General features: G+C 34.8%; 1 protein-coding gene across 5 annotated transcripts; it reads left to right on the top strand.

Moving 5' to 3' along the window:
* The first annotated feature begins 3988 nt into the window (after positions 1–3988).
* Positions 3989–13385, top strand: LOC101219797 (protein DETOXIFICATION 54). Of its 5 annotated transcripts, none has more exons than XM_031888992.1 (4): positions 3989–4008; positions 6777–6885; positions 6973–7848; positions 12527–13385. In XM_031888992.1, exons 2-4 carry the CDS (start codon positions 6832–6834, stop codon positions 13076–13078), a joined length of 1482 nt encoding a protein of 493 aa, XP_031744852.1. In that variant the 5' UTR covers positions 3989–4008; positions 6777–6831; the 3' UTR covers positions 13079–13385. The 5 variants fall into 5 exon arrangements, with proteins under 5 accessions (XP_031744852.1, XP_031744850.1, XP_031744848.1 ...); XM_031888990.1 differs by lacking the exon at positions 3989–4008 and adding an exon at positions 4465–4549; XM_031888988.1 differs by lacking the exon at positions 3989–4008 and adding an exon at positions 6404–6555.
* Positions 13386–18731: the final 5346 nt, after the last annotated feature.

Genomic DNA, 18731 nt, shown 5'->3' with positions numbered 1-18731 from the left:
TAACTCTGTTGTGTTGAGTTTGGTTCGGACTCAGAGATGGTTAATTACACAATTAATTATATTCAATAAGTCATTAGTCGTGATCACTGCATGCGAAGTCGTCACTATGTACCTCTTTTTCGCGTAATTACTGAGTCCTTGTTGAGTACACGTTTTCCTACTGTTTGCCCAAGTGCAAGCGAAATAGTAGGTTTACCTTGATGATCCAAGGTCGAACACAGGGAATTAATTCAAGACATTAATTCTAGGAATTACTTATCATCTAGGCTGTATAAAAGAATTAAAGAATAACAAATGTAAGAAATTTTAGACTAAACTCAACTATTAAACTAAGCCTCGAGAGTCTGTAAAGAGGAAATAAGATAGCAAAATGGTAATGCAAACTAACTTGTATTAGAGAAATGAAGGAAAAAATGTCTATGAATTATCATGCAATTAAGTAGTGTGATAACCTTGATCCGATATAACTTACTAAACCATAATTCTGATTAAGGCTTGCTTCTCTCGAAGTCATTATACGACACACATGGTCACTTTTTGAGATCCATATGACTAAGTATGATTAGACGAGAAATATCTAGAAGCTATCACTTATAAATCGTATAGAATTCGTGATTAAGGACAACAACCTCTCGATGCCCACTGTCCACACTTGTTCTCCTTTCGGAATACAAATGTTGGAAATGATCTCGCGAAGGAAGATGAATTCTTCCTTGCTCATGTTAGTTAGGTCCTTGCTACTTACGCTAGGCCAGACAATGATAATAACTCGACTAAACTTATAAATAAAACTTCTTATCAAGAACTATCACAAGTTTAAATTACAAATAACACATTGAATGAATGAGAGTGAAGACATGATGGATGAAAAGAGTATAATGATGCAATAATCAAATAATGTAAGTCTTAGGTCATTATACAATATGAACACATATATTATAGAGAAATACAAAAGTGGAAAGCAAAAAGAGAACGACAGTTGTTACAAGTTAGGGGGAATGGAGACTGGGTTCTCCACCACTCGAACTCTAAGCGCTCACTTACAGCATGACCGAAGAAGAAGAAGAAGAAAACTCTTTACACTTGCTGTTCATCTAGACTCTCTTTTAAGGTCTATTCAGACTTACTTTGCTTGGTGGGAATGAAGTCTTTTTATAGACAGCTTTCGGCAGAAAACTTCTATTCTTCTAAGATTGTCAACATCAATTGCAGCCTTAAGAAGTCACATTCAACTCCAACTACCATTCTTGTCTTCTAGTGAACCTTCCTCGCGTAATGACATGGTTTCTCGCCTGGAGATGTTAATCGCCAAATAAGTTTTCATCACGTAGCCTTTGTGCTAGATATCCTCTTTGATTCACTAGTTTCTTCCTTACTACTAATATCATGCGTTTAGACATGACAATCACGTAAAACATGCATAATGCTTATATAATATGTATTTCTAAATACTTATGTATTACACACGCTATCACATCTTCACTGTACCTCACCCCCTTCTTCTCTCATAAACTTCTAATGTGAGTTACATTGAACATAATAGTAAGTCCTCATGGTCTCTTTATCTTTTTTGGGATTTCATTTCCAATACTAATCTCTTCTTCCTCATTCTCAATTTCAAATGTTGCATCCAACTTACCAACACCAAGTTCTTCATTAAAATCGTCCATGTGGCGTATAAATCGAAGATTGTCAATCAAAATCAAGAAACAATTAGCATAAAATACAAGCTTTAAAGAATAAAAAATGAAATGGGATGAATCAACATGATAAAATTATGGTACTATTAGACTGAAACTTTAAAAACACACCGTTATAATATTATGTAGGTATCCATGTGCCTTCACAATTTGATTATACGTATGTTGAGATGTTATCCAAGTCATTATTTAAATCGACATTTGGCATATTATTGGGTATTCGTTGGCACTATAGTATTGTATCACCAAGTTTGTCGTCGTTATATCTATCTTCAAAGTCTCTTTATGGTGGAGTAATTCAAGCACAACTGACCATCTAACATCACTTGGATCCGGAACATAAAAACTTGTTTTGCTTGGCTTGCTAGTATGAAGGAGTCTGACTTGTGTCCTACTCTATTTACATCAACCAAAACATAACCAAGTTCATTGATCTAAATACCGTCATTGTTCTTAACCTAATCACATTGAAACATAGAAACATTAAACATATTATAATTGAGATCCCATATCTCCTGTATCACATTCATAGAATGACATATCTTCAATTACAAGATTTTTATCTTTAGAAATAGACACTTAGTTTGCATTATTTTTGCAACTAAGCTAACTCCACTATTTTGTACACTTTGATCCTTATCACAAGATTTTGTGTGATAGCAACATCCATTTATTGCATAACCACCATATGCAATAACAAAATGATGAGTGTCATGCATAATCCATCTTAAGATATCTGAAACTCCAGTATTTCTGACTTCAAGCTCAATTGATACCTACCACGAGAATTATTATTTCAAGTTGGACACATAACATATGTAACTAAATTACTAGGTTCAACATTATACTTCTTCTTGTAGCTAATGTATAAAAGTTTGATTATGTTCCTCTTGAAACCATTTATGATTTCTAGACTTATTCCGATATTGCAATTGCAAAGCCTTCATATATTTTTTTGTAGTCATCATCTAAACATTGTAATATAGTTATATTAATTAAATAAAAGTCAATGAAACAATCAAGAAAGCAATGAATAAACTTACTCCGTATATGGTTGGACATCAATTGTATTTTTTAGGACATGTTGATGAGCTTGATGTAGAAGTTATTATTCAGGTTTGAAGGGAACTTCCATGGACAATGGTCTACCAATATTTGAAGTGTCTAAATGGTCTTGTGACTTGCAAGTCCCAAGCCCAATGAGATTTACTTCAGATAAGAAATCAATAAAAAAATCAATAGATTCTTCTACTAAATAACTTTCAGTAATACAACCTTCTGAACGATATTTATTCCTCACAGAGTTTTTGATGATCTTCATAAATCTTTCAAAGGGATACGTCTATCGAAGATATATAGGGCCACAAAGTTTGACTCGTCTAACTATGTGTATTGGGAGATGAATCATGATTGTGAAGAATGAAGGGGGAAATACTTTTCAAATAAACACCATGTTACCATAATATTTTCTTTCAACTTGTCTAATTGTTGCGCATCTAATACCTTGTTGCATACATAATTGAAAAAGATGCACAACCTAGTTATAGCATAACGAACATGTTTCGATAGCACCGATCTTATTGCAATGGAAAACAACTATTGTATGAGCACATAACAATTATGAGATTTTAAACTATTGAGTTTTAAATCTGTCATTACACAAGGTTTCTAATATTGGAAGAATAACCTTCAAGAATGTTGATGATAATACGTGTCGTCACAGTAGTCTGTGTGTGAGAATGGTCCAATGTCCTTGCAAAATGAATAAGTAGAGGATAAAGTGGTGTTTAATGTTCTTAAGGCATGATGATGCGTTGTGAAATTGATCTTGCAAAAGTGAATTTATGCTTGTATTTGTATTCCCTAAATGTTTTCCTAAAACGTCATTCACTAAGCGTTAGACTTACATTTCAAGTTTCCACTTCCTTAGGCAAGAGAAGCGAGAAGGCCACGTTGTGAAGGTGAGTCGCTGCATTGGGTCAGACATTGAGAGTTGGCCAACAAGATGTTGGAATTTAAGTTTTAAAGTTTTGAAAGCATAGTGTTGTAAATGTAGTAAGTTTGTAAGACTCATCATTTCATCTTATACTTTGAAAGAGTAAAACAGAATAAAATAAATGTGTTCAGGACCATAATTAATATATATTTTTCAATAAACAAATCTGGAGGGAAAATGATGGAGAGACATGGACCTTCCCTCCCATTTTCCTTTATTTTCCCCTCTTTCTCTCTTCCATTTTCACTCTCTTTCTTCATCAAAAAAAAACTTCAACATAGCTTCAATCTTCCTCTTCGATTTTCATTTCAGGTGATCAATCTATCTTCCTCCTTCCTTCGTTTCTGTTTTCTTTCATTTTCCAAATTGATTTTCTCATCGGATTGCGCCCTCGTCCGATCTGAAGAAGAACACGAAGGATGTTAATGCAAAAACACCAGCCGGGAGCTTTTCCGGCTGAAAACTACCCACTATTCTCTGTTCTTGCTAACTATATGAGTTTTCTTTAATAGAACCTAGTTATTTCTACACGGTTCGGTACTCCAATATTATCTGTTTCTTTATCTTCATCAAGTTTAGACTATTAGAGATTTTGTGGTGTGATGTGGTGTTTTATTTTAGTGCCTTGACTTATTTTTCAGATATGGAATCGGTTTAGATTTTGGAACTTGACTGATTGTTGTTTTGTTTAGCGTAGAAAAGTGTGAGAGTTGTGTTGAATGTGTGATTTAGGATTTGTAATTACATTTTGGTTTCTTTATGAGGTAGAAGACAATAGAAGCAACGAAGAAGATGAATGTGCATTATTGCGGTGTTTATTAAGTACGAAGGAATATATGATGGAGGCTATGAGGTACTTGGTTATGTCAGAATCAGAATTGTCTATTTATTTTGATACAGTTCTTAAAAAAAATACAAATAAAAAAAAAGTTTTGTCAATCAATAACTTAAAATAATATTTCATTGATTCAGAAAGAGCTAACTGGAGCCAGTGTACCAACAAACATGGCCTTCAAATTCTAATTTCTCAGCGGATATATTTCTTTTAGTCCTATGTCTTAACCTCTTACCAATATATTTTATTGTATTTATTAGTGAATCTGTTTACATCATTATCTTTGTTTTTGGGTTGTTGGTTCCAATAACATCCATGCATATAGATCAATTAAACAATGCTCAAATTGGCATTACTATGGTTTAATCTTCACGAATAAATTATTACTCGTTAATAGTGTTTACTTTATTAAACATTTAAGTGCAATTGAAAATAATAAAGGGCAACTCTTGCATTTACTTGAACTATTGTAGAATGTATACTAAAGAAAATGAAATTATTATAGCGTTTGATTTTAGAATGGCTGGAATATCTTTGCCAAATGGTTTTCTTTTTGCAGTGAGTGATTTTCTTAAATCGTTTGGTGATAATTCTTTGTCATTTATTTGTAGGTTATTTGGAACTGTTCTTGTTTTTCTCCAAGTAGTTTTCTCTACACAAATTACAAATTTGTTCGTAACAAAATCATTTATTCATATTGAAATGGCATAGATGTATATTTATTTTTGTTTTCTTAGTTTGCATATTATGGATTTTTCAATGCTAGTTTTTCTTCTCTGCACTATGGTTTTTCTAATGGTAAGTATTGTTTCAAGTTGTATTTTACCTATAAGACTAATCTATTAAAAAATATGATTTTGTAAAGCTATAACGTTGCTAATATTAAATAAGAATTTGAACGTCGTATGATTCATGTATAAAAAGTTGTGATGTGTTGGGGTATATTTTGTGTTTTTTTTTTATCTATAATCTTCATTCATACACGATTCACTTATTTATTTACCTTTTCCAGTTCTTAAGTATATGGGCACATAGAGGTACTTTTCACATAAAAGGCATATATGTTGTTTCTTTTATTTATTTCTTTATATTGGAAAGAATATATTGTTTCAATTGATTCGCAGGGCACGTGCACGGTCTTTTATATCTTGTAGAAAAACTTTGGGTTAATAACTTTTTATATTTGTTTGGTTGTGAATTCTAGAGAGATAAGTGGATATGTATGTCTTTTTTTTATTTGTTTCAACGTTTATAAAGTTAGATATACAATTTTGGTCGTAAGAAGCAAAAGAAATTTGGAGTTGGGAGTTCAGTTTCCAGTCCAAACTCTTCCAATCAACCCTCGTATTTGACCCGTCCCGCCCGTATTCGTATAGTCACGCATGGTGGGTCGAGTCGAATAGAAAAAAGATAAACTTTTCGGTTTCCCATGGTTTAAAGAAACCATAAAAAGTAGAAAATCTTGGATATAATAAAGTCGAAAGATAAAGTTGTCAATCATCGAAACGCCAACAAATGGATCCATTTCTTTTTGCCGTCCCTTTCCGTCTGCCCGTCCTGCCTTCCCCCTCTCGTTGCTTTCTTTCCTGCTTGCTTATCTCTCTATATACTTGTGCTGCTACCACGTAAATGGAAAAGCAAACGTCTGAAACCCATCTATTTCTCCATCGTTTTCATTCACTCTAAGCTCTTAACATTCAACTATTTGTCAATATGTGCGTGTGTTAGGTAGTAGACCATAGCTGCCACTTATAAGTCATTTCTGCTTTTCTAAGCACAAATATATGTCGCTATGTATATAATACAACATGGTATGGGCGTGCATGTGTATCTTAATAAAATAAAATAGCTGTTCAAAAGTACTCGAGCATTACATCGTATTTTATTTCCTTTTTTGGGTAAACAATTAAAACTCGAGATTCCTGCTTGGTTGTTTCTGTCTTCCTTCGTCTCTTATTCATTCCTAGCTTTTGCTTGGTGCTTCTAACTCCTGCACTTAGAGGCAGGCTTCCAAGCGTAGGAAGGTACGTTTCGTGCCGATCAAAATATTTCGAACATATTTTAATCAACCCGTATGTCATCTAGAGTTAAATTCTTCAGGTTGTTTTCCTATTCACTGTTCTGAATGCCAAACTTTCCATTGGAGGCCTTGTCTTTCTTGTTGATGTAGATGATGGATTCATTCATAAATTTTATGCCGTGGATTTCTCTTTTGTTCATTGTTTGATCGAGTGTTTCCATGCAGCTTATACGCCTCGTAGAGAATTTTCTTTAAACAATTAATTTCTTGGTTGGAAAAAATGGAAGACGGAAACCCAGATGCTTCTTCAAACAAAGCCCCCTCTGTTTCTCAGGTACCGAAACGGACTAAAAATTTAACTAAATCCCCCCTCCCGGTTTTTGTTCAGGATTTTTAAGATTCTATTACGGGCTAATTACAGGTGGTAGAGGAGTTAAAAGAGCTGTGGGGTATAACCTTTCCGGTCACTGCCATGAACTTCTTGGTGTTTTTTAGGCAGGTGGTCTCTGTTTTATTCTTGGGCAGAATTGGAAGCCTGGAACTAGCAGGTGGCGCACTAGCTATAGGATTTACAAATATTACCGGCTATTCTGTTATGGTGGGTTTAGCCGCTGGGTTAGAACCCATATGCAGCCAAGCCTACGGAAGTAAAAATTGGGATCTCCTCTGTCTTTCTCTGCAACGCATGATCTTAATCCTCCTCTTTGCAACTGTACCCATCGGTTTTCTCTGGCTTAACCTTGACAACATCATGGTATTTTTAGGTCAAGACCATCTAATAACAAGTATGGCGGCTATTTACTGCATTTATTCTATGCCAGACCTTTTAACAAACACCTTGTTGCAACCATTAAAAATATTTTTAAGGTCGCAAAAGGACACAAAGCCCATGATGTATTGCACTCTAGTAGCAGTTGGCCTTCATGTGCCTCTGAACTACATGATGGTGGTGGTGCTGGGGATGGGGATGCGAGGAGTGGCAATGGCTTCGGTGCTTACAAATTTGAACATTGTGGGATTGATGTCTGGATACGTGTGGGTATGGGGAAGGAAGGGGGAGATGAGATGGACTTTGAAGTTGGGGGAAGTTTGCGGAGGCATGGGGCCAGTAATGAAGTTGGCTGTACCGAGTTGCTTGGGAATATGTTTGGAGTGGTGGTGGTATGAAATAGTGACAGTGTTGTCTGGTTATTTATCCAATCCAACGTCGGCTGTGGCGGCCACTGGGATTCTCATCCAAACTACAAGCATGATGTACACCGTACCCCTGGCTCTCTCTGGTTGTGTCTCCACCAGGGTAAGTTCCTTCTCCAATCTCTTGTTGTTTTGTTTTTTTTTTTTTTTTTTTTCCTCCGTCGTATCCATAAATCTAAAAAAAATCGTGCACATATTAACTCTCTAGATTTATCTCTACGTTTGCAAATTGTGATTATGATTATCATTGCTTATTATGCTATCATTAATTTTTTATAAGTAACATGCTTGCTTGTTTATCATGTGAAACAACAAAAAACAATTTTATTATATTAGTTTAACATTTGTCAATTGTACAGTTTTGCCAGTCATTATCCCGTCATGGTCAACCGGTAAAAACCTTCCATGGATTAAAAGTGTATATTGACAAATTTGCACCAATAACCCACGTCATATTCTAATCCAATATTTTGATATGGGAACCTTTCATTTTCAGCCATCTCTCTTTTTTGTTTGATTGTAGGCTTATTAGCATTTTTAGGACAATTTGTATTCTGACACGGATGTATATGAATTCCATATTTTCAAAAGGGCTTGAGATGCTTAGTGCGTTTTCCCCATTTAGATTAGACATTAGTGGTTCTTACTCTGAAGGTGGTCTCCGTCCACTGCTTGTGCTGGTATTCCTCTGTTTGGGTAGAAACACCCTCTTTTCCATGTATTTTGACAAATTGTTTAGCCGCCCGTTCATCTTCAGCGCAAGAGCACCCATCAATAAGCTATCACGCACTTTTGAAAGAGTGGTGTTTTTTTTCTCTAGGTAAACTTTCTGGCTATCTCTGTACTTTAAATCTTTTAACGCTGAGCGATTTAGAGGCCTTAGTTTTTTCCTCTCGATGATAAAACTTTTCCCCCTCATTATCTTACTTGTCAGTGTCACTCTATAGCCCTATATTTCAAGATTTAACACTTTAGTTAATTTTTTGGTCATATCTAATATTAAGATTTTACCCTGATTTGGTACCTCATTTTGCGGCTTGACGAATCAATACTTCACTAATTCCAATCTCAGTTTTGTGGTTCTCATTTCCGGAGGTTTGATTGTCAAATCAGCCCAGCAAGATGTCTGTTCTTCCAATTGAAAAATAGGAGAAGATAATAGGTTTATCTCTTTTCACTCGTAGGATCTGGATTCTTCAGTTGTTTTTGTTTACGGTTTTAACTTTTGTTTCCATGTTCTTTTCTCGAGAGGATTTCTTCAAACCTGTTCCGTAAGTTGAAAAAACTGGCAAATCAAGACCCAAATTCCCAACACTACCGTGTTTCGGATGTAGAAAAACCCGAAAATGACTCTTGCTCTTCGCTAAAGATTGTACTAATTATGGGAGATGACGAAGCTATAACCTGCATTCTTTCCTTGACTTTCTAACCAATGCCTTGTTGCAACTAGGAAAAGCATGTGTAGTCTTTGTTAGGCTTGGAATTAGAAAGATTGAGTTTATATAGCCTAGGTATAAATTACACCAGAAAAAATAAACATAAATAGTTACAAAAAGATTATGAGTTGTGTACTTTCTGGGTTCATGATTTAAAATTTTAGCATCTAACATAAAATTAATTTCATAAACTTCGGTTTATAGGTAATGTTATTTCTTAACTTGAAGTTAAACCCATTTATAATCCACATGAATCCAACACCAATCTGATCTAAGTTCTCCGTTAACAGTAGGGTTTTAATTATATTACCCTTTGTTGGGGGACATGATGCCTATTTGTGCATCTGGGAGGGCAGAGCCATGATGCTAAGGTAGCATGGATTTTGAAGAAACCGAGGGGGTGAGAACAGGGCAGCTAGTGTACGAAGGGACAGAGGCCTGTCTCCTTGATGATTGAAAAAGTTGTGCATGATGGGTCCAGTACAAAAATTTTAGTCAGAAGTGGTTAACATACAATCTTCTTTCTAGCTAGCAAATATTATCTTGTATAGGCAGTGCCTCGTTTATTGTAGGACACATCATTTTTGTTCTTAGGGCAAATAAAGTTTCATGTTGGCTAGAAAAAAAATAAACTCAATTTGGATATATAAACAAGGAGAATTTCTTACATTTAGGAGACTTTGATGAAACTAAAAGCAAAGTCATGGAAGCCTTATGTCCGAAGTGTCTATTACACTAGTTTGAAGATAGGTGAAGGGTTCCTTATCATAGTCTAAACCTAATCATGGGTCGTAGAAATTCTTGTATTCCAAAATCCAAAAAAAGAGAATGAGCTGGTTGAGACATTTTGAGTGTAACTAAAACTACATAAATATAAGGATTTAAGTTCAAAACATGAAAGCGAACCCTATTATTTGGGAGTAGAGATAGATGGAAGGTTTGCTGTCATATTTTAAGTAGGTTTGAAGTTGAATGGTATTGAAGCATTATCTAGGAAGAAAAGCTTTAGAGTGGGAAGGCGAAGAGAATGAGAGTATTAGAAATTTTATTGATGGTGTGAGACCGGGGGAACAATGGTTTTGGTGCTTGCCTAAACCCCAAATTCAGGTGAAATTTTCAACCAAACTGGTGAGTGCAATCTACATTGCACCCCCGATGCCCTTTTCATGCATCCCATCTATGAGGGTAAGTTTCTATTCCATCCCCCGTTTTCAGTAATCTTTGGAATCTTACCGGCGTGTAAGATTTTTTTGTGCTAAGATTTTGACTTAACATAGGAATATCAAAACTACATTAGATTGAGAAGAACAATCATGGAGAAGAAAAGAGAGGATAGCACAAATAAGTCCTTTGGGGCATAGATTATTCTAAGATTATATTAACAAATACTATTTTGATTATAGACTATTCTAAGATTATAATATCCATTTCTTGAATCTTGTTATGGTAAATACTATTTTATATTATTTAATTAATTATAAGAAATAGTTTCAAAACTTTCATTTGCTACCGTATTTACTATTTGCTATAAGTTTTTTACTATTTTACATTTAACATTTTTTTATTCTTTGCTACCTTGGTTACGTTTTTTTTTCACAAACTAAGAGTTTACATCTCAATCACATATTGTTATAAATCAAACTAAATTGATCTACCCTTTAAACAAAAATTATTATAACTCAACTATAATAATCTATGATCATGGAAACTTACCTCTCTTCCCAAACATCTCAAAAGTGGTTTTACATGGAGGCCTCTTAAATAAATTATAAGTAAAGATAGAATTCTAGGTATAAAATAGGAGTTATAGGCTTTCTTTCTTATAGAGGAAGAATAAACTCTTTGGAAGTGTTTGGGGCGAGTGAGTTATTAATTATAGTTTGTGTTTTGGGTGTAGATTATTTTAGTTTCGGTTATAATAGTTTGTGTTTTGGGTAGATTATTTTAATTTGGTAAGAAAATAGTAAACGGTATAACTTGTAATAAAAATATGATAAATGTCAAATAGTTAAAACTATAGTAGATTGTAAATACTATAGCAAATTAGGAGTTTTGAAATAATATTTATGGTAGCTAATTGTAGATGTTTAAATAATATTTATGGTAGCTAATTGCAGATGTTTAAATAGTATTTACTGTAACAAGATTTGATTATTATAGTTTTAGATAATTTTTGTTCCAAACGATTCCTTTATAAGAAAAAACTCACACAACTCACTCGAATTTGAGTGGTTTAGTAATCATTTGATCAGGAAGCATACCAATGACCCAAAATTGACTTTGATTTAAAAAATCTAATGTCACATATTGGTCTTGAATAAAGCCTAAGATCCAATAGGTGCAATGGTCATCCAAAGGATTTTTTTTCCATACTATGGGTTTATAACGTGTAGGCACGTGCATATAGTATGTATATGTTTTAGGAAAAACCTCACTTCTACTACAGGGAAAAAAAACAGAAAAATTATCAAATAATTGAAACAAAACAATAAAAATTGAGAACATAAGAATTTATGTTGGGGGTTTAATAATATAACAAATCAACAAAGTAATATCTAGTATAGAACAATTTTAAAAATGGTAAAAGCTCATAGGTTTATAATGGAAAATAACAAAAATGTCTCCGTCAATACGCAATTAACCAGTCACATGTGCGTATGTAATTTTTCTAAACGAACGTGTTGATTACGCTAAACGATCTTGTTAACTATGATAAACCACACGATTGTGTATTTTTAAACGATGGGAAGAGGACTTCAAATTTAAAAGATATTGTTGACAATGCTAAATGGTCGTATTGACTGAGTAAGTGTTTGTTTAGATCATATCAAAATGATATTTAAACAACTTTAATATTTTGGAAGTGAAGTTGGAAGAGAGAAAGAAAAAGAAGATAACAAATATAGAAGAAAGAAAAATTTAGAAGTCGAAGAAAACTGAAAGTGAAGATTAATAAATCGCAAAGAAGAAGAAAGAGAAGTAACAAATGGTTCGAAATATCAAGAGCAATTTTGGAATTTATGAAAACATTTTATTGGCTTTATGAAATTTTTAATATTGTTACATAGACGGTAATATTGGAGTGTTTTGTTATATTTATGAAAATTAACCTTAAAAAATCCATAACTAGAACAAGGTGATGAATATAAAAAAGTCGGTTAGAATCACACAAAATAATCCCTTTAAAACCAAGTAAGAAGATGAATGGTTTCATAGGAAGATTATTATATTTAAAACCCATGAAGATACCAAAGGAGTTGATAAAGAAAAGAAAAGAAATCCGAATAGGTTTGTGATGTGGTGATGAGCATGTGATGTATGTTGTACATACATGGGAAAGTGCAGGTGGGGAATGAGCTGGGAAGTGGAAAGCCAAAGAAAGCGAGAGTTGCAGCAATGGTGGCATTGGGATGCGCATTTGTGATAGGTGGAATAAACGTGACGTGGACGGTGATTCTGAGGCAGACATGGGCCACACTCTTCACACATGATGTCTTGGTTAAATCATTGGTCTCTTCTGCTTTGCCAATCATAGGCCTCTGTGAGCTTTTCAACTGCCCACAGACCACTGCCTACGGCATCCTACGTGGCACTGCCCGTCCAGCTGTTGGTGCTCGTATCAATTTAGCCTCCTTTTACCTTGTGGGCACCCCTGTTGCTCTCGCCCTTGCTTTCGGCCTTCAACTTGGGTTTGTTGGCCTTTGGTTTGGGCTCCTCTCCGCCCAGCTCGCCTGTGCTCTCTCCATGCTCTACGTCGTCGTTGCCAACACTGATTGGGAGGCTGAGGCTTTGAAGGCTAAGAGGCTTGCTGGCTTCGAAATGACTCCCACTACTCTTGCACATGAGGAAACTAAGGAGTTGCTTGATGAAAATGGGCACCAACATTATATTTTTTAGAGAATGTTGCACAGTTCCACTTCCAAGTGATGGATGTTTGACTGCTTGTTGCTTGGGGTAAGGCTTTGTTTGACTAGCTGTTTCTGTCTTTTTTCTTTTCCTTTTTCAAGTCGTTCTCATCGTGCAACTTTTAATTAAATCTTCCAAGTGATTCTTAACCACCATTGATTTGCTAGCAGCAAATGGAGCATGACTTTGATAAAAAGCTAAGAGATATGGGATTCAATCCATTGTAAATTCTCATCCATCAGGACCCAATTAAAAACTCATAGATATAAAAGGAAAAAGAAATGCTTCCAACTTATTATTTCTTATTTTGTCCTAATGATAAGAAATCCAATTATATGGAACAAAGAAGCAGAGTTGTTGGTCTGTTTGAATTTAGCAAGGGAGAATAATATTCAACAAATATATACTGATGAATTTGAATTAGGTTGTGTTTAGTTATATATTACATTGATCGTCCGGTTAAATTGATTCAGTTTCAAAGAAAATGAAATTTCTTTGAGGGTGTTTTTGACAAACATAACTATAATTGCATTTATAAATTCATATGGAATTGTTACGAAATATATATAGATGATTTTCGTAATACTCTTCTATGATTCTAATTAGTTAAAATGCATAACTAAGAATATGTTATAATAATTTAAATGCGCTTTTTTTTATTTTTATATTTTATATTTCAATTTTTTTAAAACAAATTAGCTGTTCATGTTATTCTTCCTAGAGAGAAGTGTAGAATTTTAAAAACTATAATCGTAATTATCTTAATCTCATGCATCCAATTCAGATTTAAATTTGGAAAAATATATAATGTAAACAATGTATCTCTTTTAAAAAAATTGGATTTAAATTTGGAAAAATATATAATGTAAACAATGTATCTCTTTTAAAAAACGCTTTAAAAAAACTGTCGAGAACAATCACAAATTGTCACACAATTTATTAATTAATGAAAACTACAAGTAATTGAATTTGAAACTAATTAAAAAATTGATACGTGTCGCAAATTAAAATGAAAAACATAAATTGGTCCACATGTTTTCATCATAACCGTTGGATCAAATGAATTATTTTGGTTTAATTAAATGTCATTTACTTGAACTAAGTTCAATTAAACCAAAACATAAGTCTAATTGAGTCCAAAGCTAAATAAAACTCAAATTTATGTGGTTGAGCCCACGAATCTGGTCCATAGACCAACCAGGCTGACCCATGGGCTCAAGCTCATAAATCTCATCAAAGAACTTTATAAATAGAGGAGTTCTTCTCAATTTGTAAGGGTTGGAAATTTTTTACTCTAGAAAGTTTAGAGAAAATTTTCTCAAGAGCTAGAACACTCCCTAACTTCTAAAGTCAACCATCTTATCGAAGCTTCTTTGAAGATACAAGATTTCTTCCAAGACTTCAACTTCCCTCGAAGATTGTAGCTCTTTTGAAAAGACAAACTTTCTTCCAAAACTCTAACTTCAAGAACATCACATGCTTTGCTTCCTCAAATCAAGAGTAGGCATTCAACCAACTTGAAGAACATCGCATACTCCGCTTCCCCAAATCAAGCGTACACATTCAACAAACTTCAAGAACATCACGTGCTTCGCTTCCTCCAAATCAAGCATAAACATCTAGTCGAGAGAGAATTAGAGGATCAAATTCTAAAGATCGAACTACATCTCATCAAATCAACAAAAATACAAGACCAACATTAGTTCAACTCCACGAATCAAATTTCTCCAGAAATCTCGTGCGAACAAATTGTCACGCCAAGTGGGACCATCTATACCTCTCATCTCTCTCGTCATCTAGATCTACAAGCAAACCAACTAATGGTACTAAGGAAATCTTCATCCAAATCTTCTATTACAAGCAACACCTACACAGGACCTGTCACCTGCAGTCGTTCTAAAGGGATCATCTAAGAGCAAGATCAAGGTTCTATCATCACGCAGAGCATTCTTAAGTAACTGATGTAATCTTCTAAAGACAGAATCATCATAAGAAAATTTTATCCTCTGTTCGACAACTCTACTCTTACTTCTGATCTATCAGAACAAGAATCAGACCTTGAAGTAGTGTCTATCATGATGGCTGATGTAATCGTTGAGGCCACCATGGCAGAGATTGAGAGAAAAAAAATTTCTAATGAAAACTATCGAGGACCGAGAACATGAAATTGCTGCCTTGAAAGAACAAATGAAAGCTTATGAAATTGATGAGTCGAGCAAAGTTGTGTTGCAGGAAAATCAGACGCAACAGTCCATCTTTATCACCTCCATGTTAGTCCAACAATTGCAGGATATGATCACAAGATCCATAAGAGCTCAGTATGGAGGACTGTCATAAACTTTTTTTATGTACTCTAAGCCATATATCAAGAGAATCAATGACCTGCTAATGACTATTGGGTGTCAACCTCCAAAGTTTCAACAATTCGACAGAAAGGGCAATCCAAAGCAACACATTACTCACTTTGTTGAAACATGTGAGAACGTAGGATCTAGAGGAGACCAACTAGTCAGGCAGTTCGTTCGAAGCTGGAAAGGAAATGCTTTTGAGTGGTATACTGATATGGAGCCAGAAGTCATTGACAGTTGGGATCAACTAGAAAAAGAGTTCCTCAACCGCTTCTACAGCACCTGGCGCACTGTAAGCATGATGAAACTTACAAACACGAGACAACAAAAGGGAGAGCCAGTCATTGACTAATAAACCGATGGAGAGCTTTAAGCCTGGATTACAAAGACAAGCTCATAAAACTGTCTGCAGTGGAGATGTTTACCCAAGGCATGCACTGGGAACTTCTCTATATTTTGCAGGGAATAAAATCGCATACATTTGAAGAATTAGCAACTCGCGCCCACGACATGGAATTGAGTATCGCTAATAGGGGAACTAAAGATTTCTTAATCTCTGAACTAAAAAATGGGAAGAATGGAATCAACGACATTAGAAAGATCACAAATAGTGTCATTAATGAGTCTATGGTTGTTCATGAGTCTCCATTGAAATCTTTCTCCAAAAGAAAAGAAACAAAAATTTAAAGAAATCATGATGGCAAAGAGAAGGTTCGACCAACTCTTAAAGAAAGGTGGGAAAAAGCCTATCCATTTTCTGACTCTGATGTTGTAGACATGTTAGAGCAACTGCTAGACAAACAACTTATTTAGTTGCCAAAATGCAAACGACTGGAACAAGCAGGAAAAGTAGATGATCCTAACTATTGTAAGTACCATCAGGTCATTAGCCATCCTGTTGGAAAGTTTTTCGTGTTGAAGGAGCTGATTCTAAAGTTGACTTGTGAAAAGAAGATCGAGCTAGATATGGATGAAGTAGCTCAGACAAATCATGTTGCAGTTGAGATGACTTTAAGTGTTCTACCATTAACACAACTTTATGATTAATGGAAAAACTTGATTCAGTTTGGGACTTTCGAACCTATACATGTTTGATTCCAACAAAAGATCGTGACGACGAAATCTGAAAACAAAGACAACCATATTGAAGATGATTGCGAATGATAGATAGTCATGACTCGTAAAAAGGAGAGACAACCAAATTTTGTACAAACAAAGTCGCACTTCCATCAAAAGCATGGAAAAGGAAGCAACTCTCGTAAAAAAGAGAATAAATAAGATGTGGAAGCCTATACCTATCAAAGGAAAAGACGATGACTTCTTCCGACCTTGACGGTCAATAACTTTGACAGAATTCCTTCCAAGAAGCTTCCTTGATGATCATCCAAAGGAAGTATTAGAAGTCACTTTATGTCATGTTATCAGCATAAAAGAAGTCGACAACAATTATGCATCTTCTGATGAAATCGACCGTTCAAATGAAATTAAGCAAAAGACTTCTGTCTTTCATCGTATCAAGACTTCAAATGCTCGATCTTCAGTATTTCAAAGATTGAGTATGACCACAAAAGAAGAAAAAAACCAATGTCCAACGTCTACTTTCACTTGAGCTTCAACTTTCAAAAGGCTAAGTATCTCCACATCGAAAAAATATCAACCTTCAACATTTGCTTTTGATTGTCTAAAGATGTCAAGCGATCAACACAAAAGAGAGATGGAAACTTTGAAGGCAAAACCATTTCCTGAAGTAAACAAGAACGATGAGATTCACAATCATATCTCATCACGCATGAAGAAGAGATTGTTTGTTTACATAAATACAAAAGGTTCCTTGACAGTGAAGCCAAGAGTTATTATATTCACCAATTCTACAAATAAAGAAGGTGAACAAATCCTTGATGGAAATATGAGTTGCTAAATATGCGAAACTCCCTACCGTAAGAGTCTAAACTGCATGGCGCTCCTAGCCCACAAGAGCTTAAAAGGTGAATGACAAAAAAAAAAAAAAAAACTTGAACTACGTTATGACTTAATCCCTACATTATAAAGAGTACGTAAGCAACTTAAAAGAAACTTTAAGTTCAGTCTAGCAAGTAAAAAAAAATTGAACTACGTCATGACTTGATTCTTTTCTTCAAAGGATGTTCATCTCTAATAAGAAATCATAACAAATTGAGGGAAAATCCCTAAATTCAAGATGTTCATCTCTAATAAGAAATCATAACAAATCGAGGGAAAATCCTTAAATCCAAGATGTTCATCCCTAGTAACATGGGATGCAATAAATTGTAGATGTACAAAATTTGTGGAAAGACTATATACAATATATATTAGTTGAGTGCATTCAAAAAAAAAAAAAAAAAATCTCAAAATCAAGCTCAAAGGCTCTATTGATGATCCCTCATATTCAAGCTCGAAGGTTTCATTGATGATTCCTTATATTCAAGCTTGAAGGCTTCATCGATGTTGCAGCTCCACCTCTTCGAGAGGATGACGATGGTACAACTTAGAGAGGATGAAGATCGAGCAACTTCGAGAGGACGACGATCGTGCAACTTCGCCTTCGCCTCTCCAAGATGATGACACGGTGTAGCACCACTTTTGTCTCTTCAAGAAGATGCACACAATGCTAAAGCTTTAGCCCCATCTTCATCTTCATCTTCTCCCAAGTGTCATAACCGAGAAGATTCATCTTTATCTCCTCTAGGTTCTATAACCGAGAGGATTCATCTTCATCTTCTCTCAGGTGCCACAACCAAGAGGATTTATCATCATTTTCTTCTAGGTGCTATAGCCAAGAGGATTCATCTTCATCTCCTCTAAGGTGCTGCAGTCGAAATGATTCATCTTCATCTTCCTCCATGTTCCCCCATGTGCTACAGCTGAGAGGATTCATCTTCATCTTCTCCTTGGTGCCACAATTGAGAGGATTCATCTTGATCTTCTCTCATGTACTACAGTCGAGAGAATTCATCTTCATCTTTTTTCATGTGTTACAGCCGTGAATATTATTCACCTTCTATGTTCATCTTCTCCCATGTGCAGTAGCCGAGAGGATTCATCTTCATCTCCTCTTAGGTGTCGCAGTCAAGAGGATTCATCTTTATCTTCTTTCATATGTCATAGTCGAGAGAATTCTTCTTTATATTTTTCTGGGTGCGCAGTCGAGATGATTCATCTTCATCTTCTTCCATGTGCTGCAATCGAGAGAATTCATCTTTATCTTCTTCCATGTGCCACAGCCTAGAGGAATTATCTTCATCTTCTTCCAGGTGTTGCAACTGAGAGGATTCATC

The sequence above is a fragment of the Cucumis sativus genome, chromosome 7 (genome assembly GCF_000004075.3).
Source record: "Cucumis sativus cultivar 9930 chromosome 7, Cucumber_9930_V3, whole genome shotgun sequence".
Lineage (NCBI taxonomy): Eukaryota > Viridiplantae > Streptophyta > Magnoliopsida > Cucurbitales > Cucurbitaceae > Cucumis > Cucumis sativus.
Note: the sequence above shows the minus strand (reverse complement) of the source record. Positions and strands in the feature narration are given on the sequence as shown.

What these genes read in the sequence shown, in the direction of transcription:
- LOC101219797 (XM_031888992.1), top strand. Translation starts at nt 6,832, where the DNA reads ATGGAAGACGGAAACCCAGATGCTTCTTCAAACAAAGCCCCCTCTGTT. An exon ending in AAGCCCCCTCTGTTTCTCAG is followed by an intron (nt 6,886 to 6,972) that starts GTACCGAAACGG and finishes GGCTAATTACAG; the next exon opens with GTGGTAGAGGAGTTAAAAGA. An exon ending in CTGGTTGTGTCTCCACCAGG is followed by an intron (nt 7,849 to 12,526) that starts GTAAGTTCCTTC and finishes GGGAAAGTGCAG; the next exon opens with GTGGGGAATGAGCTGGGAAG.